Source organism: Marmota flaviventris, chromosome 1 (genome assembly GCF_047511675.1).
Source record: "Marmota flaviventris isolate mMarFla1 chromosome 1, mMarFla1.hap1, whole genome shotgun sequence".
Classification (NCBI taxonomy): Eukaryota; Metazoa; Chordata; class Mammalia; order Rodentia; family Sciuridae; genus Marmota; species Marmota flaviventris.
The window spans coordinates 211,622,384-211,650,085 of record NC_092498.1 but is presented as its reverse complement, the minus strand read 5'-3'; the positions used below and the strand labels follow the sequence as shown (position 1 = coordinate 211,650,085).

Sequence of the window (27,702 nt, the reverse complement as noted above, 5' to 3'; positions counted from 1 at the left end):
TCAAGCGGTAACGCGCTCACCTGGCATGCTGGGTTCGATCCTCAGCACCGTATAAAATAAAATAAAGATGTTGTGTCCACTGAAAACTGAAAAATAAATATTAAAAAATTCTCTCTTTCTCTCTCTTAAAAAAAAAAAAAATTGGTAGACTTGGGGATGGGGGTGTGACACAGCAGTAGAGCATTTGCCTGATGTGTGCAAGGCACAAGAAAGGAAAAAAAGAATGCTTACTGTATGTGAAGAGATGATGAAGGAAAATAGAAAAACGAGTTAAAACTGACTGAGTGTGGGCTGGAAGTCAGACCTGACTTCCAGAAAGTAGCACTTTTCATTTTAAGGGAATTTATAGTTGAGTGCCTTGCTTTAGCACTGGATACCTGAAAACAAAGATGTGTCCTTCTGTGTTAACAGGCCCCTTTGTGAGGCAGCACCCATGTTCTTACTGCCAAATATCTGACTGCTAAAATTAGAAACTATGTATTAAATATTTGCAACTAATAAGATTTTCTGGTCTTATAGATAGTTGAAGTATTGATAACACCAAGGAAATCTGTGACAATTTGAAAAGATAAGCAAAAGTTTGATTTGCAGACACTACAGAAAAAGAAATAAAAATGGTAAGAAAGTTGTGTTTTTGTTTTCTTCATTTATGCACAAAGATGTTTGTAGTAATTCCCCAAAGCATTTGACTGTTACCATTTTATATTAGACTTTTTAAATTATAAAGTAATGTGTGTCATAATAATTCAAATACAGTAGTCCCCCCTTATCCGCGTTTTTGCTTGCCATGGTTTCAGTTACCTGTGGTCCATCGTGGTCTGAACATATTAAATTGAAAATTCCAGAAATAAACAATTCATAGGTTTTAAATTGTGCACCGTCACAATGCCTGCGTCATTCACCTCACTTCATCTCATCACGTAGGCATTGTATCATCATCACTTCATCACAAGAAGAAGAAGGGTGAGTACAGTGCAATAAGATATTTTGAGAGAGTCCACAGTCACAGAACTTAATTACAGTTTTTGTTATAATTGTTATGTTATTGTTGTTAATCTTTTACTTGCCTGATTTACAAATTAAACTTTATATACTTACCTATGTAGAGGAAAAACATAGAATTATGTCGGGTTTGACATGTTGACGGCTTTAGACATCCACTGGGGTCTTCCAATGTGTCCCCCGCGGACAAGGGGGACTACTGTAGTATAGAGGTGTATATTGCCCCATTCCTTTTGCTTGGAGAAAACAGCTAAATTTAGTTGTCTAGCTTCCTAGTCCTTCAGTTGTATTCATACAGTCATTTTTTATGTGACTATTTGGAAATGTGCAACTCAAATGAGAAGTTGTGGGTTGCCTAGTCTCTTTACATCATTTTTAGCTTAGTTTTCACATTTCCAGCGTCCAATGCGAATTTTTGTGAATGATGATCGCCACGTGATGGCAAAGCATTCTTCGGTTTATCCAACACAAGAGGAACTGGAGGCAGTGCAGAACATGGTGTCCCACACTGAGCGAGCCCTCAAAGCTGTGTCTGATTGGATTGATGAGCAGGAGAAGGGCAGTGGCGAGCATGCTGAGTCTGACAACATGGATGTGCCCCCAGACGATGAGAGCAAAGAAGGGTCAGGGTAAGTTTGAGATTTTGTGTTGTGAGACAAGTCAGTGTAGAGGTCATCATCTCTTTTTCCTAAGAAATTCTACCTCTCTCGGTCCTGGCTATACCCACTTCCCACTGAGCCAGGCTTTGGTCTGTCCCTCAGGGAACAGAAGGCAGAACATATGACCAGGACTCTGCGGGGTGTGATGAGGGTTGGCCTTGTGGCAAAAGGCCTTCTCCTGAAGGGAGACTTGGATCTGGAGCTGGTGCTGCTATGTAAGGAGAAGCCCACAACTGCCCTCCTGGACAAGGTGGCTGACAACTTGGCCATCCAGCTCGCTGTGAGTGTTAACACCACCAATGGCCTGGGGTGGGGGCAGGCAGGAGGGTGTAATGGAGGACATGAGGCAAAGGAAAAGGATCATGTAGACTCCCTCTTATACTTGCATGTGGAGACCTCCTCTGTAGGTAATAGGAAGAATACCACAGAGCAACTGAGGGTCTGTAGGAAGTCACCTGCTGGTGATAATGGCATCCATACATTGCCAGCTAGTAAGGACCTAGTGATTGTCATGTACAAGGCTGCACAAGATCCATAGCCAGACTCAATTGGATGGGTGGATAGATGATACAAGAATTAATCTTCCTTCCTCAGCCAGACCTGGTTACAGACAGACATTTTATTTTTAAACATTCACTTATTTTTTAAAAATGTATTTCTTGTTGTACATGGACATAATACCTTTATTATATTTTTATGTGGTGCTGAAGATTGAACCCAGTGCCTCCCATATGCAAGACGAGAGTGCTACCACTGAGCCACACTCCCAGCCTCTCAACATTGATTTATTTGTTCCATTAAAAAAGCATTGTTGGGGCTGGGGATATAGCTCAGTTGGTAGACTGCTTGCGTCACATGCACAAGGCCATGGGTTCAATCCCTAGCAACACACACACACACACACATACACAAACAAACAAGAAAACATTGTAGCCTTGCATGGTGGTGCACATTTGTAATCTTCAACGATTTGGGAGGCTGAGGCAGGAAAATCAGAAGTTCAAGGCCAATCTAGGCAATTTAGTGAGACCTTGTTTCAAAAAAAATAGAAAGGATTGGGTTGTAGCTCAGAGGTAGAGTGCTCCCTTGAGTTCAATCCCCAGTAGTAGAAAGAAAGAGAGGAAGGAAGGAAAGAAGAAAGAAAGGCAGGCAGGCATAAAGTTAACGTGGTGGCATTCCTATAATCCCTGCTATTTAGTAGGCTGAGGCAGGGAATTGTTAAGAGGTCAACCCGTACATCACTGCCGTATGCTGCCTCTTCAGGATGATCTCTGGATTTAGCTACAAAAAAAGGAAAGAAAAGAAATTTAAAATGAGCCTTAAGTCTTGTTCTATTAAAAATAAAACATTTTCACTTGTAATCATTTGTTCTTGCACATGGGGCTGATAGTTTGGGATTCAGGACAAAGATCAAAATTGAGATCTGTAATGAGTGTAGTACCTTAGGAACACTTGAGGACCTATTAAAGAGGATGCCCCTATAGTATTTATTTTTAGACGTGATTTTTAAATTTTATTTATTTATTTTTTCATATTTTTTAGTTGTGGTTGGACACAATATTTTATTTATGTAGTGCTGAGGATCGAACCCAGGGCCTTGCACATATTAGGCAAGCACTCTACCGCTGAGCCACAACCCCAGCCCTTAGTTATGATTTTTAAATTCATTTTACCATTGTGTAAAAAAGTTTTAAGTGTAGCAAATTGATGTATTTTTAAAGGAAAAACTTGTAGTCGTTCTTTTTTTTCCCCCCTATTTGGCACTGGAGATTGAACCCATGGCCTTTGGCATTGAGCCCTGGGTTCTTTATTATATCTTGGGGACATGGTCTTACTAACTTGCTGCAACTGGCCTTGAACTTGCAATCCTCCTATGTCAGCTTCCAAAGTTGGGATAATAGGTGTGTGCACCACATCCAGCAAGAGTCTTTAAAAAAAGTAATGGAGGGGCTGAGATTGTAGCTCAGCGGTAGAGGGCTTGCCTAGCACATGTGAGGCACTGGGTTCGATCCTTAGCACCACATATAAATAAATAAAATGAAAAGGTATTGTGTCCACCTACAACTAAAAAAAATATTTAAGGAAAGAAAAAGGTAGCTGGGTGTGGTGGCACACACCTGTAATCCCAGCGGCTCAGGAGGCAGAGACAAGGAGGATTGTGAATTCAAAGCCAGCCCCAGCAGTTTACCGAGGTGCTAAGCAACTCAGTGAGACCCTGTGTCTAAATAAAATACAAAATAGGGCTGGGGATGTGGCTCATTGGTTGAGTGCCCCTGAGTTCAATCCCTGGTACTTCCCCCAAAAAATTAATAATGAAACAGGGCCTGCCTACAGTCCCCCCAACTCAGGAGGCTGAGGCAAAGAGAATCACAGGTTTGAGGCCGGCCTCAGAAACTTGGCAAGACCCTGCTTAAAATAAGAAGTAAAAGTGGTGAAGTATCTCTTTAGAAAAAAGATAAAATAATTAGTATGGGCTTGGGCTGTAGTTGGGTGGTAGTAGAGTTTATGTTGAACATGTGCAAGACTCTTTTAGTTCAAAGCCCAACTCAAAAAAAAAAAGAGCTATCTTAATCATTTGAGTGTTATTTTTTTTTCCTCAGGGATATTTGGTTGTATCTGGAGACAACAGGGGTGGGGTGGATACTCCCACACCTAATAGATAGGGGACAGGGATGTTGCTGAACATCCTATGATGCATAGAGCAGCTTCCCTCTCCTTCAACTGAGAGTTATTCAGCCCAAATTGAGCACAATGGCACACACCTGTAATGCTAGCAATCCAAGAGGCTAAGGCAGGATGATGCCAAGTTTGAGGGCAGCCTTGACAATTTAGCAAGATCCTGTCTCAAAATACCTAGGGCTGGGGATTTAACTCGTTGGATTTATTCCCAGTACTGTCCAAAAAAAAAAAAATTCAGCCCAGAAGGTTGATTGTGCCTAAGTGGATAAATCTTTTTATTGGTACTGGGGAACCTAGGGGCACTTTACCATTGGGCTACATGTACAGCCCTTTTTATGTTTTTATTTTGAGATAGGATCTCACCAAGTTGTTTAGGGTCTTTCCAAGTTGCTGAGGCTGGGCGCAGACTTGTACACTTCCTTTCCTCTGAGTGACTGGAATTACAGGAAATAAATCTTAATTTAGATTTTCTGGTCCCTTCATTTTCTCCACAGCACAGTTACTTTGTTTCCTTTAACCAAAATATTAAGAGCTTGAGTTTTTGTCATGAAGTGCTATAAATAATAAAGAAAGGAAAAATCAGATTGTTGTAAACATCTTTATAGATTTTCATTTGTAGTACATGCTTACAAACGTGTCATAGGATATAGACTTTGTGTGTGTTTATATACCAGGAATTGAATCCAGGGTTGCTTAACCCCAGAGCCACATCCTCAGCTTTAGTTTTTTGTTTTGAGTCATGGTCTCACTAAGTTGCTGTGGCTGGCTTTGAATTTGTAGTCCTCCTGCCTCAGCCTCCTGAGCTGCTGGGTTATAGGCCTGTTCCACTGTGCTTGATGGAGGTAGTTTTTTTTTTTTTTTAAACCTCCTGTGGTTTGTATTCCACAGTTTGGCAATTTAATGCAGCATTAAAATAGCCATAGCTGGATACCATTTGCCTATGCTTCCCACATACTTCAAACTGTCCCTGCAGCCTTATGGTGTGGACATGTTCAGTTCATTTTTCAAATCAACTTTTTTTGTGTGTGTGTGATCCAGGGATCACCTTAACCACTGAGCAACATCCCCAGGCTTCCCCCACTTTTTAAAATTCTTTTTGTACTTTTAGATGGACAGAATGCCTTTTATTTATTTTTATATGGTGCTGAGGATCAAACTCAGTGCCTCACATATGTTAGGCGTGCACTCTGCCACTGAGCTACAGCCCCAGCCCTCCAGCCCTTTTGTATTTTATTTAGAAATGGGTCTTGCTGAATGCTTAGGGCCTTGCTAAGTTGCTGAGGTTGGCTTTGAACTTGGGATCCTCTGCCTTAAAAACCTCCTGGCTTAGAAACCTCAGTCTTAAAAAAATTGATTAATCCAAAGTTATCGATTACTAAGTAACAAAAGGAAGATTCACACTCTGTTCTCCTTCAATATATATATTTTTAAGTCTTTTATGGTGCAGGGGATTGAACCCAGGGCCTTGTACATGCTAGGCAAGTGCTCTACTACTGAGCTACATCCCCAGCCCCATATCCTGTTCTCCTGCCTGATCCTAAGCTCTTCCCTGTTGCATTTTTTGTTTCATGGGGTTTTCACTATGTTGACTACACTATCTTTGAACTCCTGGGTTCATGTGATTCTCTTGCCTCATCCTCCATAGTAGCTTGGACTTTTGCCACTGTTCTCAGCCCTCAGTGCTTTTTCTTTTTGATACTAGCAATTGAATCCTGAGCACTTTACCACTGAGCTATGTCCTCAGCCCTTTTTATTTTTAAGACAGGGTCTCACTAAGTTACCCAGGCTGATCTCCAACTTGGGATCTTTCTGCCTCATTCTCCCAAGTCACTGAGATTACAGGTGTGTGCCATTGTGTCTGGTACACATTGCATCATGAAGTTAGTAGAAATGATTTCTCTTGCCTATGGAATTAGTGACAACTCCTTCAGAATAGCAAGAAAATTCCCCAGGGCTGAGCCAGCTAAGGGACAGGCTAGATGGAGGCTTACCTGGCATATTACACCCTGAAAAGCTGGCTTCTGTTACAGAAACTGGCAGAGTCGACTAGAACTGTTGGTTGCTCTGGGGAGAGTGTTTTGAAATTTGCATTTTCTATTTCAGGCTGTAACAGAAGACAAGTACGAAATACTCCAATCTGTGGATGATGCTGCAATTGTGATAAAAAATACAAAAGAACCTCCATTGTCCCTGACCATCCACCTGACATCCCCTGTTGTCAGAGAAGAAATGGAAAAAGTATTAGCTGGAGGTAGGGAAGCTGAAGCAGGCTGGCAGGACATTGAAAACTTGGTGTTCCCTCACTGTTCAAATGTGCTATTCAGTTTTAGACTGCTTTGATTAGAGGGTACAGGTGTAGATTTGTCCACCTTTACTCTTGAGGTCATATCTCCTATTGGCTTTGATCACTGGGAGTTTGTCCATTTGGTGGCACTAAAAGTGAGTAGCACTTTTCATAGGGAATTGCACCATTGTTTTTCTTAATCCTTGAATCTTCTTTCATATAAGCATTAAACTTGTCTCCCTGTTGAGCCATTCTCTGGCCTTGGAAAAATGGGTCCCTGGTAATCTTACAATTTTGCAGTTGTTAATGACAAACAGATGGCTTGTGCATGAATGTCACATTGGAATTGTTAGGTCAGTTTGTGTTGCAGCAGAACTGAGGGCTGCTTCCTTTGTCCTCTGCCATTGGTACTTCTGTCTGGTCAAATGTCTGAGACATCAAGGGCCCATTGCAACATTGTAAACTGTTGCAAGCCTTTCCAACTGAATCTTTGCACATAGGACACTGATTCTGTGTCCACAATTCATTGTCTTCCCTGGGCCTCTCCCATGACTGTCTCAGACTTTATTCAAGTCCCAGATAGATGGCAGAATAGATACACACTCCGGCTCTGTTGCAGCATAGAGTGACATGGCACCCTTTTTGCAGTTATGTTATTTACCTTTGGCTCTCATATCTGAAGCTGAAAAGCAAAAGCCCTTCTAGCTTATCCATTTAGGGACGCTGGACCTTTGACCAACAGGACTCTCTCTGTCAAGGGCTGGGGCTAGGGCAGTCCCGCCTAGTGGGCGGAGGTGGTCCCCTTTGCCACAGATGCCTTGGGATGGCTGTTGTGGGAAGCAGAGTGGGAGTTTATTTCCCCTCCCCCACCTTTTTTGTTGTTTTTTTTCTATTGAAAATTCTAGTTTAGAGAATTTATGGGGAGGAAGCAAGGGAATAGTCTATTAGAAGATAGGATGCACCTATCTTTCCTCCCTTCCCCATGGATTATTCCTTTTAGAATAACTTCCCACTTCTAATTTTATTTTTTTGTTTTTTTTTTGTTGTTGTTTTTTGGTTTTTTGGTTTTTTTGTTTTTTTGGTTTTTTTTTTTTTGGAGGGGGCCTCCAATTTTTCTGATTTCCTCTCAGGGCAGAGTTCATTGCACTCTAGCTTCTCCTTCCCTGGTCAAGGGTGGAGATGAATTCAGATTCTGGGAGACTCAGCTGCCCTTTAGGAAGCTGCCATATCCCCTTTCCACCTGACAGAAACCCCTTGGTCAAACTGTACCTTGTCTTCTTATTCCATCCATGAATAGAAACGCTATCAGTCAACGATCCCCCGGATGTTCTGGACAGGCAGAAATGCCTTGCTGCCTTGGCGTCCCTCCGACACGCCAAATGGTTCCAGGTTTGCATTTTGTTCTTCTCTTTGTCTTTTGGTAGAGAATTCCTAAGTTTTAACTTGGCTAACTTTTACCATAAAGTTTCTGTAACATTGACGATAGCCGTGCTGATCTTAGCACCTGTGGCCATGGCCGTGCAGCTGCTAACACAGAGCACGTAAACAAATTTGACACCCCTGAGGAGCCTTGTGACCAAGCAGGTGGGCTGCTGCTGCTTTGTGTTAAGAGTAACAGCAGTGTCATACACCCGGTGAAGTCACTGCTGACCACATAACTTGGTGGTTGTGCACACTTAACCGTTTACCCTTGGCAAAGCAGCACCATGAAACTTGTGTTGTCCATGTTGGCCTTGTTTCTAGGGAAGTGCTTTCATGTAAAGAATCTGTCCTTTCTTCTTTAGGCAAGAGCCAATGGGCTGAAGTCATGTGTCATTGTCATCCGAGTTCTGAGGGATCTGTGTACTCGTGTACCCACCTGGGGCCCCCTCAGAGGATGGGTAAGGCACCCGTAGCCATGACCAGAGGGTTGTATATAGCAGAGGCTGTCTCCTATTTCAGGAATACTGGGTGATATTGGGCATGTATGGCCTTTCAAGGTGTGGCTATCATGTCCCTTCACTGTTTCTTGTTGGGCAGTTACTGTTGTCCAGACTCTGGGTGGCCTAAGAGCTAGATAAGGATCCTCCATGGGGGATGTTCAGGCTTAGCCTAGGGAAAAAGGAAGGCCAGCCTGTACAATGTGACTTGTTTCATAAGAAGCATTTGCAGATCCTCTTGGATAGTCAGAAAACTAGAGCTTTTGAACCATTCCTAGCCAGCTGCCTATTTCCTTTGGGTGTTTTTATGTACCTACTTATATGCTCAATATTGTATATTGGTACATACAGCCAAAAAGATTTCTTGGGCAAACCTGGTGATATGGGTCAGTGATAGAGCACTTGCTACGCATATGCAAGGGCCCTGGGTTCCATTCCCAGGATCTCCCAAGAAAGAGAAAAAGGAGCTTGTCCCTTTGGAGGTAGCCTGCATTGTCCCTTGAAAGAATATTCTTTGCTTTATCTTGTAAGCTTCTTGCTCTCAAGGTGGTACCCATTCTCCCTTGAGTATGTCTCTGTGGGGGAAAAAAAAAGAACGAAAATAGTGTACTGAATCCTGCCCCAGGTCTCACCTTTGGCTTTGACATAACTGGATGGCTGTGATTCTAATACTCCCCACCCCTGTCCCACTCACCCAGTAATATTGCCTTGCTTTGGACTTAGCCAGGCCCCTCCCAAAACCTGTTACTCACTTTCACTCTTTCCTTTCAGCCCCTGGAGCTCCTGTGTGAGAAGTCCATTGGAACAGCCAATCGGCCCATGGGTGCCGGCGAGGCCCTGAGGAGAGTGCTGGAGTGCTTGGCGTCCGGCATCGTGATGCCAGGTTGGGGCCTTGTGGTTTGCAAGTTGCAGGGAAAGGACAGGGATCAAGGCCCTTTGGCCACCTCCTCACTGGTCCACTGACTGGGTTAGGGCAGCAGCAGCAGCAGCAGCAGCAGCAGCTCCGTGTACCCCGCTAGGGCCGAAGCATGTGATTACCCTCTTGCACCATCATATCCAGCCCTGTGCCGGGTCCGCAGCTGTGATTCAAAGGGCGGATCCGGGGGCAGTGGTGACCCACTCCCACATGACTTTCTTGCTCTGAGACATATGTGGATTATTTTTGTCAAGGGCTGGATGCCGAGTGGGTCACCGAGCTCGGCGTGTTTTCCAGAGCTGGGTGTGGATGGGGCGCGGGGGAGTAACGCACCTGGTCCCCTCAGCCAGCACAACTCTTCTGAGATGCTAAAAGATAATCCTCTGCATATCTTCCTTGTTTCCTGCCTTCAGATGGTTCTGGCATTTATGACCCTTGTGAAAAAGAAGCCACTGATGCTATTGGGCATCTAGACAGACAGCAACGGGAAGATATCACACAGAGTGCGCAGGTATAGTTGTCGCCATTGCCAACGTGAGCCCGTACCCAGTTTGCACTCACTGGCTCCCAGTTCCATTACTGAGTATTCACAGGGCAGCCCCTGGATCATAGGTTCAGGTTGTGAACTGAAGGCAAGGCATGAATTTTGATACAGGGCGCCCCAATCTGGGATTCTTCTTTCCCCTTGGCGCCATGCGTGGTTGTTGTCTGCCCCTCAGTCTGCCTGAGTGCCCTGTTGGCATATAGAGTGCAGCGGGGAGACATGTTTGCTATACAGATTGCTCCAGGGGTCCTTCCCCTGTGCAGGCCCACCACCTGGCTCCGTGTGGCAACCAGTGCCCAGGTTGGGGTCTCCTGTATTCTTCTTTAAGGGGGGTGGTCACTGGCTGGCCTTCCCCCACAGCAAGGCTGGGCTGAAGCAGTCGGTCAGGCCCTGCCCTGGCTGTTGGGGGACCCCTCCTTTATGTAGGGGAGATCATTAGTAGTTACCCAGCTCCTGCTCCATCTCAGAAGACATTAGTGAGCAACATATGCTATAGCTGTGAGCGCAGGGCAGCCAGGTCAGACTCTTCTTCCCCTTCTCCAGCATGCACTACGACTTGCTGCGTTTGGCCAGCTTCATAAAGTACTTGGAATGGACCCCTTGCCTTCCAAGATGCCCAAGAAACCAAAGAATGAGAATCCAGTGGATTACACCGGTAAGCATACACAGGCATTGGGTAACTAGGCTCTTCAGAGAGGCCACCTATAGCCCTTCCACCCTATTTTCCTGTTTCAGTTCAAATCCCCCCCAGCACTACTTATGCCATTACGCCCATGAAACGCCCAATGGAAGAGGATGGTGAGGAAAAGTCTCCCAGCAAGAAGAAGAAGAAGATTCAAAAGAAAGGTACAGGCATATGTCTTGTTGGTGCTGTTGATTTAGTCCTCCTTCAATTTGGTTGGCCCCAGCACTGAATTTTGCTTTTCTTTTCTTTTTTCTTTTTTTTTTTGAGACAAGGTCTCCTGGGTTGGTGAGGGCCATATAAATTGCTGAGGCTTGCTTCAAACTTGCTATCCTTCTGCCTTAGCCTTCCAGCTTGCTAGAATTACAGTTGTACACCACCACACCCAGCAACTTGATTTTTTTGTTGTTGTTTTTAAAATTTTTATTTTGTTTTGTTTTGGTATGGGGGATTGAACCCAGGGGCTCTCAACCACTAAGCCGCATCCCCAGCTCTTGTTCATATTTTATTGAGACAGGGTCTCACTAAGTTGCTAAGGACCTCGTTAAGTTGCTGAGGCTGACTTTGAACTCTCAATCCTCCTGCCTCAGCTTCCTCAGCAGCTGGGATTATGGGTGTGCACCACTGCGCTGACCTTCATTTTTCTTGAATGTGATTTTTAAGTCCTTTTAAAAATTAGACTGGGGTTATAGCTCAGTGGAGAGCCCTTGCCTGACCATGTTCGAGGCTTCAGTTTTGATCCCTAACACTTAAGTAATCAATAACTCTCACAGATGACTGGAACACATGGGGGTGGATGTGCATCTGCGGGTGGCTGTGGGAGAAGCACAGGCCAAACTGTCTGGCAGTGCAGCACTCACTGAGACTTCAGCGTCCTCACCTGGGCTTTCTCTGACAGAGGCATTTTGGTGTCTCATTCCAAACTATCTTGGTGTTCTCTCCTCAGAGGAGAAGGCTGAGCCTCCCCAAGCTATGAATGCTCTGATGCGGCTGAACCAGCTGAAGCCAGGGCTGCAGTACAAGCTGGTTTCCCAGACGGGCCCTGTCCATGCCCCTATCTTCACTATGTCTGTGGAGGTGGATGGAAGTTCATTTGAGGCTTCTGGGCCATCCAAAAAGACTGCCAAGCTGCACGTGGCTGTTAAGGTAAATGTGGCTGATGTCGTCTGAATGGCAAAACCAGTTTTCTCCTGGGCTCCTTTAGAGACCTCAGTCCCCATCGATATAGCATGCATCCTGGGGAAGGCATGGATACACCAAGGTTAGATTTTCACACATTTGCCAAGTACCACGTGGCAAGAATGCTTTTAGAGGTTCCTCAAAAGTAACTGCAAGTTGCCGGGCTGTACCCTCAGCTTCTGATCCAGGATGCCCCAGGCAGCTGTAGGGTGCTGCAAGGACCTGCAGGGAAGGTTCCACACTGGTCCTTTCCACATTAGGACTCTGGGTCTGGCCTCCTTGCAGGTGTTACAGGACATGGGCCTGCCAACTGGCGCTGAAGGCAGGGACTCCAGCAAGGGGGAGGATTCTGCTGAGGAGACAGATGCGAAGCCAGCAGTGGCGGCCCCGCCTCCCATAGTGGAAGCTGTTTCAGCGCCCAGTGCTGCCTTTCCCTCAGATGCAACTGCCGAGGTGAGCGTGTGGTGGGTGCTGGGAGTGACTGCCAGGGCAGAGCGGGCAGCCATTGGTTGTTTCTTTATATAAAAAAAGATTCCCCCCACGCCTAAAACTGTAGCCACAACATACAGGGCATGGTTTGGCTCACCAGAGTGGGGTCTGGTGGGGTTGGTTGCGTTATTTGGCGTAGGCATTTGTGAGTTGGCATATACTCAGATGGGGATGGCAGGGGATGTGGAGCAGAGGACCTCAACCCCAATTGGGTTGTATCCCACCATGTGGTTGGATAGCCTGTAGCTGAGTTTGTTGGTTTTCTTTTGTGTTTTCCCTGAGAACGTAAAACAGCAGGGGCCGATCCTAACTAAGCATGGCAAGAACCCAGTTATGGAGCTTAATGAGAAGAGGCGCGGCCTCAAGTATGAGCTCATCTCTGAGACTGGGGGCAGCCACGACAAGCGATTTGTCATGGAGGTGAGTGACCAAGGGCCAGTCCTGTGCTTCCTGGATTGGGGGACTGCTCTCTACAAAGGTGGGACTCCTTCCCCAGAGGAAGGCACTGTGTCACCTCCACACCCATCCATCCATTGTCTTCAGGTCGAGGTGGATGGACAGAAGTTTCAAGGTGCTGGTTCAAACAAAAAGGTGGCAAAGGCGTATGCTGCCCTTGCTGCACTGGAAAAGCTTTTCCCTGATGCTCCCCTTGCCCTCGAAGCCAACAAAAAAAAGAGAGCCCCAGTCCCTGTCAGAGGGGGACCTAAATTTGCTGCCAAGGTAAGCACATGTCCTTGAGTCTTCAGCTTCAGCAAAAATTCTCTCATATGGTGAGGGGAGGCGACCCTCACTTGTCTGCTTTCTCTTCCAGCCACACAACCCTGGCTTTGGCATGGGAGGCCCCATGCACAATGAAGTGCCTCCACCTCCAAACCTCCGAGGACGGGGAAGAGGAGGCAACATTCGTGGACGAGGGCGAGGGAGAGGATTTGGTGGCGCCAATCATGGAGGCTACATGAATGCTGGTGAGGGCCCTTGTCCTGTGCTGTCCCCATCTACCCAGTTTATATTTTCTGGGTGTGTCCATGTTTCTTTTGGGGTGCAGGGACTTGGGTGGGGCTAAAATGTGGAACTCAAGGGGGCAAGGGCAGGTCAGACACATATAACCCTGTCTGTTCTCTTCCAGGTGCTGGGTACGGAAGCTATGGGTACGGAGGCAACTCCGCGACAGCAGGCTACAGTAAGTGTGCTTCTCTCTGTGTCCACTTGGGAGGAAGCGGCAGCTTAGTCATGGGCCTGAGTTAGTGTAGGGCGGCCTAGCCGCAGCCTTCGTGAGGCTAAAGATCGACCCGCACCTTTTTGCGGGTATTAGGTCAGACAGCCCTCAGGTCTTCCCCGACCCCACAAGTGTGTCCTTGACTCTTAAGTGCTAACACACCAACTTGTGTGACTTCCAAGCTCCTTAGAAGTCAGAATTTTAAATTTCTCTGCTTTAAGCCATGCGAAGCACCCATCTTGCAAACGCACCTTTCCTGCCAGTGCACCGCTCTTGTCTTGAGAAGGAGCCTTCATTGGGGGTCACAGGAGCAGAGAAATCTAAAACATGAATTTCAAATGTGGCGCTCTGTGCCATTTTTCAAAAGAATTCTAATTTCTTCTCTCTGCTCTGTCTCCCCCTTTTGTAGGTGACTTTTTCACAGACTGCTACGGCTATCATGATTTTGGGTCTTCCTAGAGCGTCTAAAAGTATTGCACACAAAATCAACTTTTTACTCCAATTTCCTCCAACTCCAAAACCCAAAGTGTCCGTGCTGTGTCCCTGTGCTTCACTGGGTTTCTCAACCGTGGCTTTCCACCGCAGCTTGTCTGAAACTCTTAGCCTGCAGAATTTAAGACAATGGCAGTTTTTATCGTGATTTGCCTTTGAACTTGGTCATATTGAAGTTCACAATAAGTGGAAAACAATTTTCTCAGAGAATGTATTTTTGTGCAGACTTGCACAGAATTCTAGAGCCAGCGTTGTTCAGCATCAAGGCAAAAGCCCACCTTTGCTTTTTATGGAAAGCATTACTTTATTTAAAGAGACAGATAATGATGCATTTTAATCTACCTTTGTCTTAATTTACAGCAGGTTTTGTATGAATTTTTAACCTTTTAACAAATTCCCACATCTGGTTGATGCCTTTGACAGTGATGAAAATGATTTCACCACATCTGAATCCAGAGCAACTGAGTTTTTTTTTTTTTAAAACAAGCATGTAAAATGTTGGGAACATGGGGAATTGTACACTGTGCTAAGTTACCTCCTCCCGCCTTTGTAAATGCTCTGGTGGGTTCTTGTTTGGGGTGCGGTATTTTGTGGCTGGTTTAGCTAGAGAGTGAACTCTCAAAGGTATCAAAACTGTGCTTCCATTTCCTGTGCAAGAAACAGACAGGCTTTAAGGGGTAGAAAACATGAAATTTTGCAAGTCTTGGTCACAGTTGCAAATGTATGGGATTCTGGATTTTTTTTTTTTGTTTGGATGGGGCTTGAAAAATCGTCTAGTAGAGCTGAGCATGGTGGCACACATTTATAGTCTCAGCTACTCTGGAGGATCACAAGATTGAGGCCAGCCTTGGGCAACTTACCAAGACCCTGTCTTAGAAAAAATATAATAATAATAAAAAGGTTGGGGATGTAGTTCAGTGGTAAATTGCCCCTGGGTTCATTCCCCAATACCATTAAAATAAAAATACATGGCCTGGGATTCAGTGGTAGAGCGCTTGCTCACAATGTGAGGCCCTGGGTTCAGTCTCCCAACACTGCAAAAAAAGGGAAAGAAAAAAAAAGCCTAGTACATTCCCAGATTTCTGCTGATTACACAGCTGCACACTCCCGAGGCCTGGATATTTTTTCTGTGTGTGCAAAGGCACATGGTCTTATGGCTCTTTGCTGGGACCCCAGTGGTCTTTGGCTCTTCTGGTGGGAGCCATCCTTGAAAACTGGGGTTTTGGCTATGCTCAGCAGTTCTTTTTGCAGGAAAGCCTGCCTCTGTGCTGACTTGCAAGATTTTGCGTTTATTCAGGCAAAAATGGTCAAAACGGTTAATATGTGATTTGTTCCCCAAGGTTTGAAACATTCAGTGAAACTTTTTAAAAACTTTGATTGCATGATGTATTATTATTTTTTTTTTAGAAAGTTATTGTTTGAGAATAATGTCTTTTTATACCAGGAAATAGTTATCTTGAATGACGTTGAAAACTTCCCCTTCCCTTTATTATTATTTTTTTTTAATCAATACATGTTAAAGTAACGAGTCCTCGATACTTGCGTCTTCATTCATTCCCGGCTTTAGGCGGGGCAAGGTGGGGTGCTCAGTGCAGGACACTGGGGAAACTGGGATTTGGGGTGGTGGGGGCAGTGCTCTTGGGGAGTATACTGAAGCTCTTATCCTCCAAGTCTCCTCACTGAGCCTCCACATGTTTGCTTTCTTGCTTTGTGGTATACATCCTCCCCCTCAGTGTTGGCTTTGTGAATGGTGGGAGGGGAAAGAGGCCTTCCTGAAGAAACAAACTCAAGTTTGGAGACCAGTTCTATTTCCATATGCTTGTGCCAGTAGCCCATGGCACATCAACATGGGCTACACATCTGCAGAGGATGGAAGGCATGTGAGAACTCCAGTGTCCCCATCCAGAAGGCATGGAACCCTCATGCTTGATACGGGAAGAAAGGACAGGCTGTGTGGGAGCCTCCTCTCCCATTCCCATCCATCCTGGGACCTAACAGGGAAGCTGCCTTTGATGTCTGTGGGCAGAGGTGCCTTCATGTTTAGTCCTCCCTTCTGCAGGGACCCAGGAACATCGCAGCCCCTGTTGAAGTGCTGGTGAACGTCTAACTGGGCTGGAGAGCTGCCCACACAGCCTGGCCTCCCAGGCCTCACATCCAGTTCATTCTGGGACTTCCCACAGCCAAGCCTGAACCCCTTGATTAATTAGAGTCCCTTGTAAAACTGAGGATGAAGTGTTCCTTAGCCTATCCCCTATTCCACCCCAATTTTAGCTACAGCAGTGTGTTGAAAGCCTAGTTACCAGAAGGCAGGTCCTCACTGTAACATCCTGCCTCAGGACTGAGCATGTGGCAGCCACAGTGCAAGTTTGTCAGTGCTGCTACTCTGTCCTGCCTGTGCCCCAGTAGCTGTACTGGGAATGAGGAAGGGGCCTTGGGGAGGCCACTGAGGCTTTATTTAGCTTAAGGCTCTGCCTGACATCCTGTTCCCAGCCTTAGCCTGAGCTGGTCTCCCCAATAGGTCGGAAATCTATACTGCTTGTAGTCATGTTTTTCTGTAAGTAGTAACCAGGGAGAGGCCGACATCATTTGAGTCTCAATTTGTTTTTCTAAGATCCAGCTTCATACTAGTTGGTCTTCCAAGAGCGAGGGTGGTTTTAGGGGCCTTATTACAGGGTACTCCTGGGGTCTCCAGTCTCTGCCTGCTGAATTTGTTTCCAGCACAGAGGGGAGGAGGTAGTAGGGGTGGCTTGCTGCTTCTCTGGGGCTTTGCTTTTCTTGTCACCGTTGGGGGACATCTGGGTACCCGTCAGCTAGTCCTGAATGTCATCTGCGCTGGGAGCCCATCTCATTGTAATGTTGACATCTGCTGCAAAAGCTGCTGTCGTGCCGCTGCTTGGCAAAGATCCTTTGTTGTCGTCAGCTGATGGGTGAGTGGAGCTGAAGGCTGGGCCAGCCGAGCCAGGCGCCTTACAGCAGAGCCAGGGCTCTCCTTCCTCCTTGCTGCCTCTGGGCAGCCAGTTTATGGGTCAGCCTTCAGGGCCCACGGCTGCCACCTCCCTTTCCCTTCCTGCCCCCTTGCCTTTCCTTTTCCTCCACCTGACCCGCTGCCTCCCTGTTTAGGTCAGTTCTACAGCAACGGAGGGCATTCTGGGAATGCTGGTGGTGGCGGCGGCGGGGGCGGTGGTGGCTCCTCCGGCTACGGCTCCTATTACCAAGGGGACAACTACAACTCACCAGTACCCCCAAAACATGCTGGGAAGAAACCGCCACATGGGGGCCAGCAGAAGCCCTCCTACAGCTCGGGCTACCAGTCCCACCAAGGCCAGCAGCAGTCCTACAACCAGAGCCAGTACAGCAACTACGGGCCCCCTCAGGGCAAACAGAAAGGCTATAACCATGGACAAGGCAACTACTCCTCCTACTCCAACTCCTACAACTCTCCCGGAGGCGGGGGCGGGTCAGACTACAACTACGAGAGCAAATTCAGTGAGTTGGCTTCCAGCATCCCTGGGTCAACCTGGCAATGAGTCCTGTGGAGTTGCAGAAGCCCAGCAATGCCCAGACCTCTGCCCAAGGAACTAGGAGGAAAACAGGTGGTGTTGGCTGCAGGCAGGTGTTAGGAAGGATCTCATGGCCCAGGTCTCTGCTCTTTCCTCTGCTTTGCCCCATGGGCAGGTATAGCTGAGGCCTCTCTCCTCAGGGTGGCTAGGCACGAGGGTAGAGTCTGAGAGGCAGTCTCCCGGGATAGTTCTTGAAGTGTTATTAATATCCTTTTACCTCCTGCACAGACCCAGCAGGCACTGGCTGTATTGTTGACCCAGTTGGCAGAGTAGGTGTGCACTTTTCCTTGATATAGAATAGTGGTCACTAGCAAGACTGGAGACTTGGAGGGAGCTGTGCTGTGTACATGTAGGCTGGAGGGAGCATCATGTCACTGAATTTACATCTGGAAAGCTTGGGTTGCAGGGACAGGTGGGAAGGCTGGAGAGAACAGGTTTCAGAGCTTTCTTTTTATTTGTTTATTTATATGCGGTGCTGAGAATCGAATCCAGTGCCTCACACATGCGAGGCAAGCGCTTTACCACTGAGCCACAACCCTAGCCTGACCTTGTTACCTCTTGCCAAATTTAAGCACACACACATCTGCCAAAGGCAGGGGCAAGGCTCTGTCTAGGGGAGCCTCGCTAGAGTCCTGGACCATGCCAGCCACGTAGTCCTCAGGCCCTCAGATCCCCTAATGACACTGTCTTCTCTCCCCTAGACTACAGTGGTAGCGGAGGCCGAAGCGGCGGGAACAGCTATGGCTCAGGCGGGTCGTCCTACAACCCAGGGTCACACGGGGGCTACGGTGGAGGCTCTGGGGGCGGCGGCTCATATCAAGGCAAACAAGGTGGGCTTGGGGCAGCAGGTGGCACAGCAGGGTGGCCCTGGGCCTGGCAGGAACAGCACTCTATGGGCAGGACAATGGTGGCAGCTGTGCTGTTGCTTTCTTGTGGGGCGTTTGGGGCCCTATAAAAGTTGGGCTCTGGCCATACCAGCTGCTTGGCCTTTTCTGAAGCTGGAGACCAGAAATTGCCTTACTCTTCAGTATTGGTACCTGCTTGAAGAGATATTGACAACATTGAGACCCAAACTGACTCATGATCTTGGATGCTACCTTTGGTTTGGGGTGGTGAGCTCAGGCAGCCCCCCTGTTCTTTAACCAAGAAAATCACCATTTGCCATCACCCTTGGTATAAGCCAGGATCACAGTGGTCCCACCTCTCAGTGTGCTAGGTCCCAATTAGAAGTGAAAGGCACTTAGAATAAACGAGGAGCCTGTGGGGCTTGCCACCTGGGGACACAACTCAGGTGCAGCTGAGGTCCTTAGGCCTGGTGGGCAGGCAGATCCTTGTCACCACCTCTAATCTACCCTCTCTCTTGTAGGAGGCTACTCGTCACAGTCGAACTACAATTCCCCAGGGTCTGGCCAGAACTACAGCGGCCCTCCCGGCTCCTACCAGTCCTCACAGGGTGGCTATGGCAGAAACGCAGACCACAGCATGAACTACCAGTACAGATAAAGGCCCTGGGGCTGCCCATTTGTACCTTCTGCATTTACGCCGTTGGAAGATTCAGTTTTACGTATCACAGTTACCATGTCAGCCAGTCCTCCAGGCGCCCCCACCCGTCCACGTTGCTGTGTTGTGAGGTGCAGCGGTTCCTCCTGGGACCCATGCTGTGACCCATATTTAGCCGTGTTTGGGACTCTGTGTCTTCAATGGTTTGTTAGTTGCCATTACAACCTTGTCTGGGTAGAGTTTTGCGTTCTTGCCGTTCAGTATCCCTCTGTCTATTTACACTTGGTGTTAGTGTTGACTCAGTTTGTCTTTAAATAGTTACAGAAGGGATACGTCATCTGTTAATGCTTTTGTGAAGTGAGTTAAATGAGCTTTCTGTATTTTAATGCTTTAGTGTTTCAGTTTTATAAGTGAAGATTTTATTTTAAAAAAACAATGGGAAAGAGTGGGGTTTTTGTATGTCTGGCTCATTCAGGCACTACATCTGAATTCAGATGACTGTAGACAATAAAGAAAAAGAAAACTGTGCCTGTCTCAGGCCTGGGTGTCTGACCCTCCAGCAGGGCAATGGGCAGGTTCCTCCACTCTGTTCCCGCTATTGGGAAGCAGGCTGGGGATGGCAGGACAGTGCCTGGTCAGCATAGAGGGTCCAACTCCAGGCCTCCAGACATTACTCAGTGCTTAGCAAGGGCCACCAACCTGTGTACCTGAGATCTTGTCAACCCAGTGGGCTCCACAGTTCTAAATCCTGGTGGTGTGCAGTGACCCTCAAGGTTGGATCAAAAAATGGAAGCATATTCTTTGCTACTCCATCAATTCCGGTGGTTATAAGTGCAATTTTACATCATTATGGGATAAAATGTCCCTGTAGAGTTCACATGTACATGTACCCCAATTGAAAAAGGGCAGCTGTGACTTATCTAATGTAAACCAACCCAGCTGCAGGTGAGCTGTGCCCTGGGAAAATCTGGTGTCTGCTGTGGCCTTGCCCCAAGGTGCTCTGCCACAGGGAGATTCACATGGAGAGTTTGCTCTTTTTAATTGTCCAGATTTACTCTAGCAGACTTCCCTGGAGCAGTTATTGTCACTCTCAAGGGAGATTGTGCAACGTTTGAGGGACACTTATCATACCTGGAAAGATGCTCCTGGCATCTTGTGGGTAGATGCCAAGGATGCTTGTGAACAGCCTGTACCACATGGAATAGTGAGTGCCCCACTGCAAAGAACTGTATTTCAAAAGTGTCAGCACTGGAAGTGGAGAAACCCATCCTAAGGTTGCCCTGCCCATGGGAGTGGGGTGGTGGGGGCGATAGGGCTGCACTCCAGTTGAATTTACCCAGGCTCCAATTCAGTGTGTTTGGGAAGAGCCTATTATGCACCTCTCAACAGTGTTCCTCGGCCTTCCAGCTTCCTCGTTATCTGGGAGCCGCCTCTCCAGCTTCTGAGACCTGGTGCTGTTGGCTGGCTGAGCTTCAGGTGTGCCCCTTGGCCTCTCGTGTGTGAGTAACTGGCCACTGGGAATCCCTCAGCTGACACAGCAAATCAACTATACTTTGAAGGGGTGAAGGTTGGCTTTCTGGAAAGAAAGGTATCCTGTATCAAACGAGAAAATATTGGTACAATTCTGCTTTATGCTAGTGTAGAGGATGCCCCATTTACAGTGTGAATCCAGCCCAGGAAGAGGCAGGAAGGAGGAGGTGACTACACAAAGTGAAGCCAAGAGGTGACCCACAATTGGAGCTTTCAAGTTACCCTTAAATGTCCCAGGATCCCACCAACGCACACAGTAGTGGAGAGACACAATGCTGTGTCCATGATCTGCCTCTCCCAGTCCCATCCAGGGGCTGGGACAAGAAGACACTCATCGGCGCTTTGAGCAGAGAACATGGAGTGGAGGTTGTCTGCATTGCTCAGAAACCCAGGGGGAGGGACTTATCCCGGCCTTACCTGCCAGGCCCCACTAAACCAGTCAAGCACCTATATCCTCAACACAAGGGTTTTCTTTCCAGTTGATTCTCAGTCAGCAACAACCACCATGTTGAAGTTTCTGAATACAGACCTATCAAGAGGGAAGGAATCATACCCACCCACACCCCAGAAATTGCAGCAAACCTATCCCAAAGACAATCGGAGAGCACAGTGCCCTTGGAATCCTGATTCCATTGGGGGGAACTCACTGATGATGAGGGTGACACATTTGACCAGTGGCAGTATCCCAGCCCTCAGGATCTGTCAAACTAGAAACTGGCTTCAGGAAGACAAAGCTGTTAAGTTGAGCACACAGAAGTCCTGGGGCTGGTGTGTCCTATCTGGAGCTGAGTGAGCCATCCAGCTGGTGATCCTGCAATTCCAGGAAGCTGATCTGGGGAAGTTCTTCTTGGGTCCAGCATAATATAGGCAAGAATTAGCATAAGATGGAGAGACTTCTTGTGCAACATGGTTCAGGTGATTGATGTACAACATTTTGAATCACCAGCAGAGGTCACCAAGAGATCAAGTAGGTTTCCTACTGCTCTTCGTGGATTTGATCAGGATGGGGTACTTGGTGTGAGCTGGTGTCAGGGATGGGGCACCCAGTGCACACTACCCCAGTCGGCTCAGCTCTAGATGCTGCTGGGGGAAAGGAAAAGGATCATATGAAGACAGGAGTGGCCGACTGAAATGACATTTTGGGGAATGGCAGGGCCTTAGGGAATTTGGACTGGTCCTTGGGTTCTGGAAAAGTATTGGCAATTGATGATTAGAAATGAAGGGGGATATCAGCCTCAATGAAGGACCCAGCATTTCCACTTCCCTGGTTAAGCAGTGCCACGAGGACTGTTGTTTTTTTTTCTATTTGGGGGCTACCACTTGGCTGCCTGATCTCCCTCTACTCTGGCAGGAAGGTATACTTCTTGAATGTTGACCATTCTTGTGCAATTCATAAGGCTCATCTTACCCTGAAGCTTTGTGTGTACCTGGTCACTGCAGCTGGGGTGTTTGTCTGCATTTCAGTCTTGGTGTTAGCTCCACACTGGCCGTGCACTTTACATGCCTGAGACTTCTGGAAAAAATTTTGGGCAACAACCTTATCGGAGGCTCAGATTCTCACTAATCCATCCCAGAATAAAGAGAGACTTCATGTGTTTGTTGCTTCATTCACTTATCATGTGTCTATTGGGTGGCACTTATATGTTATGTCCTGTGCTGGGAGCTAGGAATAAAATGGTGAGCCTGGTCCTTGCCTAATGGAGCTTGGAGGCCCCAAGAAGGCCCTATCCCTGCTGGTCAGGAAATGTCTAGGAAGGCTTCCAGTCTTCCCTCTGGTGAAGAGGGAGCAGCATGCACAAAAAGCAGGTGAAGGATTTTTGAATGCAAGAGGAAGGGGAGGTGAGAAGTGTGGCGGGAGGTTAGTGGAGAGGGGAGTGCATAAGCAGAGGGTTCCAACCAACCCTTATAAAATCCCTGAAGCACACAAGGATTCTGAACCTGGAAAAAGCTAGTCCAGTTTTGCTTCAGAATAATCCTTTGGGCTGGGTTTGGTGGCACACATATACCTGTAATCAGCTACTTACGAGATGCGAGAATGACAAGTTCAAGGTTATCCTGGGCAACGTTGTCAGACTGTCTTCATAAAAGGGTAGACCTGTAGCTCAGTGGTAGGGTACCCCTGAGATCAATCCCCAGTACTGAGAAGAAAAACTATATTTTTTTTAGTTGTAGATGGACACAATACCTTCATTTTACTTTGATGTGGTGGAGGATTGAACCCAGACCCTTCCATATGGAGGTGAGCATTCTACCACTGAGTCATAACCCTAGCCCAGAAAACCTCTTATCATTCTGTTCAGTAGGTGAAGTGAGGAAGGAGGTCGCAAGGCCAGCAGAAGTTTGGGTTCTAGAATACTTGAACTGAGGTTTGTTTTGCTTTGGGGGAGGGGGCGGGGAGGGGAGCAGGTGTCAGTGCTGAGGACTAAACCAAAAGGTTCCCTGCACTTGGTGAGGGAATTGTTTTGAGATGCAAAGGTTTAAAAACTGCACGTCCCAGAGGTGCCCAGATGTCAGGGTACTTCTCTCTGCCATGAGAGACAAGGAGGATTGTCAGCAGTGGCCACCATGCTCTGAACCCCAAAGCTCTTCCCAGTGTCTTCCAAGAGTTGAACCTGTGTGACACCTGGACTTTGTAGACTTATACCTCTAATCCCGTCTATATAAGCCAGAGTAAATGTGTACCCTCCATGTTCCCCAGTCACCCCCCAGGCCAAGTCCAGGGTTTCAAGGACCCCTATTTCAAAGTTAGGTGTGTTCAAACAACCAGTTCTCTACCAGAAATCTCCCATTCTCCCCTCTGCACAGAAATACAGCTCTTGCCTATCTCAGCTCCAGATCTCAGCACCAATGCTCCCTTGCCAATCACCTAGTCCCCAGGTTGGGAGCTTTCTATCCACAGCCGCAGCATCCCCAAACGGGCAGAGTTGGGCTAAGAGTCCCAAATATTTTCTCACCGCACCTAGTGGTTATGCACAGGCTTCTTGGCCAAGTGCGCAAAACCCTCTTCAGGTCCAGCTTCTGAGAACACCACGCCTCTGAACTTCTGATGTGTCCCAAAGTCTCCCCACGCTTACTGCCCCTTCCTTACCCAATCAACAAGCTGTGCCCCGAATATCGCACACAACAACCCCAGGGTAGTCAGCTCAATGAATTCAGCCAGCTTTTTCACAGAACACCCACCAAATTATTTTAATGTAAGTTGAAAACTCCGCACCCGGTACGTGGGCATAGTGGTTAAACCCTTTTCTAATACGACACTTCCACGGGTCTCGCCACGTAGAGCGCCAGGTCCAATCGGCCACAAAGAGTGCTCTGTGCAGTAGAGTACGCGATTCCTAATAGGACACTTGCAGAACCTGCTCCATAGGTGTGCCCTGTTCTGGGAGCTCGCTCGTTCCTGTAGGACGGTTTCATAGGCTCCGCCCCCAGGAAGACTGCTTTCCGGGTCTCCAGGCCAAGGGCGCGGCGCTGTCCGTTGTGCTGAAGGCGCGATCTTAGCGCCTCAAGGGAGTACTCAGGGTGCCCCCAAGCCCTCCCAGCTGAGCAGCGCCAATACCTTAAGACAGGATGTCACCGAGCCTCCAGTTGCCCTTCCTTCGTACCCTTTGCTTTACCTCTTGGTGATAAAGCTCATTACCCTCCTTTATCCACTAAGAATGCTCCACCCTCCCGTAAACTCAAGTCCTTGCTGCAGATCCTGAGGCCCTTCATAACCACCAGTGGTCACTTCTCTGCCTTCTCCTCTCAGTCTTTCCAGCCACACTGACCTCCTCCCCGCACTTCAAACAATATTGGCACGTTCCTATCTCTGGGATTGACTCTGCCTCCGCTGCCTGCAAAGCTTTCTTAGGACTTGGAATGACTCCTGCCCCTTACTTTCAGGCATTAATTCAAATCCATAACTACTCAATTAACCAGGCTCTGGCCACTTGACTTAAAATAGACCTCTTAAGCAGGGTGCAGTGGCATAAGTCTATAATTCCACCTACTTGGGAGGTTGAGTCCTTTTTTGGGGGAGGAGCGTGTACTCAGGGGCATTTGATCACTGAGCAACATCCCCAGCCCTATTTTGTATTTTATTTAGAGACGGGTTCTCACTGAGTTGCCTAGTCCTCAGAGTTGCTGAGGCTGGATTTGAACTCATGGTCGGTCCTCCTGCCTCATGAGATTACTAGTGAGACCCCGTCCAAACAGAGGTTGAGATTTAGGAATGTAGTTTATACGTCTGTTTCCGAATTTATGGATATTTCATATTGGATTAGGTCCAACTCTAATGTTATTTCCTCCTTATCTTTCCATTATTATTATTATTTTAATATTTAGTTTTTTGTTATAGTTGGACACAATATCTTTGTTTTATTTATTTACTTTTATGTGGTGCTGAGGATCGAACCTAGGGCCTCGCACACATTGGGTGAGCACTCTACCGCTAAGCCACAACCCCAGCCCTAAAAGGATTAATTTTTGTATGATAGTACAAGGTGCTTCAGGGACTCAAGCTCCAAAAAACTAGTGAAATTATTAAACAACAACCATTTAGGGGCTGGGTTTTCTGCTCAGTGATGTGTGTTTAGCATGCACTAGGCTCTGGGTCCAATCCCCAGCACTGCAAAAGAAAAAAAAGTTAATCAGGGGGCTGGGGTTGTGGCTCAGTGGTAGAGTGCTTGCCTTGGCATGTGTGGGGCACCGGGTTTGGTTCTCAGCACCACATATAAACAAATAAATAAAGGTCCATCAATAACTAATAAAATTTTTTTTAAAAAAAGTTAATCAGGCTGGGCGCAGTGGCACATGCCAGTAATCCCAGTGGCTCCAGAGGCTGAGGCAGGAGGATTGAGAGTTCAATGCCAGTCTCAGCCATGGTGAGATGCTAAGCAACTCAGTGAGACCCTGTCTCTAAATAAAATAAAAAATAGGTCTGGGGATGTGGCTCAGTGGCCAAGTGCCCCTGAGTTCAGTCACCAGTACCACCACCCCCCAAAAAATATCAACACAGGATGAACAAGTCTGAGTTCTGAGTTAAATTGTTTAGGAGACTTATGTTGTTTGGGATCATGGTAAAGCTATGGGCTAATATAATTTGTTATATACCATTTAAATTAATAGAGCATGAACAAAAATACAAAAATTAACAAAGTAAAAAAAATCACAGAGTGCAAAAGTTTCATGGTACTAGAAGGAAAACATGAATTGAGAGCTGATTGTGGAAGCACATACATACAATCCCAGCAACTCCAGAGGCTCAGGTAGGAGGATTGCCCAGCCTGGTCCACTTAGCAAAACCCTACAGGTCAAACAATAATGTTTATTATATATTATGCGATATTGTATGTTAATAATAACATTATTATTAATGGAGCACAGCCATCACATACTATGTCCATGACTCAACATCCCTCACGTTGGAGTACCATGGAGAATGGCTATGTACTCACACATGTTTATGTATAGGTCTGTGTGTGTGAGAGAAAAAAAAAAGGGTCTGGGGTTGTAGCTCAGTCGTTGAGTGCCCTTGAGTTCAATCCCCAGTACCTCCAAAAAATAAAAATAAAACAAGGGCTGAGGATGTAGCTCAGTTGGTAGAGTGCTTGCTTTGCATACACAAGGTCCTGGGTCCAATCCCCAGCATCATCAAAATAAATAAATAAATAAAATAAATAAATAAATAAATGTATTGTGCCCATCTACAACTAAAAACAAAACAAAGTAAAAAAAAAAAACAACAACAAAAGATTAGTGATGTAGCTTTATAGTAGAGCATCCCTGATTCTGTCACCAGTACTGCCAAAATAAATGAATTAATTTGGGCATTGCCAATGTGTAGAGAAATCTCACAAGGCATATCAGTTATAAGTGATATATAGTGATGGAGGATGGAGTGTTTATTTATTTATTTACTACTTTTTGGTGCGGGAAATTGAACCCAGGGACACTTTATCATGAGCTACCTCCTCAGTCCTCCCCTTTTTGTGGTGCTTGTGGGGACTGAATCCTGGGCCTTATGCATGTTAGGCAAGGACTCTACCACTGAGCCACATCCTCAGCCACTCCTGCTTTATTTTATTTTATTTTTATATAGGACTTCATTAAGTTGTCCAGCTAGGCTTAAATTTGTGATCTTCCTGCCTCAGGCTCCTGAGTCATTGGGATTACAGGCATGCACCTCTATGCCCGGCTGGGGTAGAGTGGTCTTGAGATTGTGTAGTGGTTTTAGAATTTTCCTAGGAAGAGCAAACACAGTGACAAATACAAGCCCATAGATTTTTGGGTAATTCAGGGGGGATGAATTGTCAAAGCCAACAGCAAGTGCAAAGGTCATGAACTGAACCACCTTGATGGGCATTTTTCAGGTGTGACCTCAATGAAATCTCTCCACTGCCTTCAGAACCTAACATCACTAGCCTTTATTACAATGTAACAGGCCTGAGGCTTCCACAGAGGCAATCTTGCCCAGAGCAGCCCAGTTTAGGATACTTGCCATATCAGTGAAAGTGTTTTAGATCAATGTCGCCCCCTGCTGGCCACAACTGGCCACAGCTGCATTTCTAACAGTAAGGATTATTAGATATTCTGTAATATTATGTTATTATTATTAATGGAAAACGACCAGCACACAGTAAATCTGTGACTCAGTCCCCCCCTCACTCCTGAGCTGCATGAAGAAAGGCACAGTGGGGATATACATATAAGCCTGTGTGTTTGTGTATACACGTGTATGCACTAATTGAACAAACCCATATGTGGACAGGTTAGTGGCCTCAGCAGACTCCCCTGTCTTAAATCTAGGATTCTTCAGTGACGCACGCCTATAATCCCAGCGGCTCGAGAGGCTGACGTAGGAGAATAGCGAATTAAAATCCGGCCTAAGCAATTTAGCAAGGCCCTAAGCAACTCAGTGAGACCCTGTTCTAAATAAAATATAAAAAAGCGGAGGAGTATGTAGCTCACTGGTTAAGAGCCCCTGGGTTCAGTCCCCAGTAAACCCCTCCTCCGCCAAAAAAACAAACAACAACAATACCAAAAAAAAAAAAAAAAAAAAAAAAAAAAACTA

At 46.6% G+C, this 27,702-nt stretch overlaps 1 protein-coding gene across 9 annotated transcripts in view; it reads left to right on the top strand.

Annotated features, from left to right (window-relative positions):
• Ilf3 (interleukin enhancer binding factor 3) overlaps positions 1–19,210 on the top strand; it is a 33,126-nt gene extending 13,916 nt beyond the window's left edge. For 3 of the 9 annotated variants that reach the window (XM_027955085.2, XM_071602627.1, XM_071602624.1), the window contains 20 exons: positions 520–617; positions 925–963; positions 1,402–1,631; positions 1,764–1,941; positions 6,444–6,591; positions 7,922–8,013; positions 8,409–8,504; positions 9,315–9,426; positions 9,873–9,970; positions 10,547–10,658; positions 10,739–10,849; positions 11,632–11,831; positions 12,150–12,317; positions 12,636–12,773; positions 12,897–13,073; positions 13,165–13,318; positions 13,480–13,533; positions 17,182–17,547; positions 18,323–18,451; positions 18,988–19,210. In XM_027955085.2, the coding sequence (XP_027810886.1) occupies positions 615–617; positions 925–963; positions 1,402–1,631; positions 1,764–1,941; positions 6,444–6,591; positions 7,922–8,013; positions 8,409–8,504; positions 9,315–9,426; positions 9,873–9,970; positions 10,547–10,658; positions 10,739–10,849; positions 11,632–11,831; positions 12,150–12,317; positions 12,636–12,773; positions 12,897–13,073; positions 13,165–13,318; positions 13,480–13,533; positions 17,182–17,547; positions 18,323–18,451; positions 18,988–19,124 (2,742 nt within the window). In that variant the 5' untranslated portion in view covers positions 520–614 and the 3' untranslated portion in view covers positions 19,125–19,210. Of the gene's footprint in view, positions 1–519; positions 618–924; positions 964–1,401; positions 1,632–1,763; positions 1,942–6,443; positions 6,592–7,921; positions 8,014–8,408; positions 8,505–9,314; positions 9,427–9,872; positions 9,971–10,546; positions 10,659–10,738; positions 10,850–11,631; positions 11,832–12,149; positions 12,318–12,635; positions 12,774–12,896; positions 13,074–13,164; positions 13,319–13,479; positions 13,534–13,978; positions 15,598–17,181; positions 17,548–18,322; positions 18,452–18,987 lie in introns of those variants that run through there. The other 6 variants (XM_027955086.2, XM_027955088.2, XM_071602637.1 and 3 more) reach the window with 6 other exon arrangements.
• Positions 19,211–27,702: the final 8,492 nt, after the last annotated feature.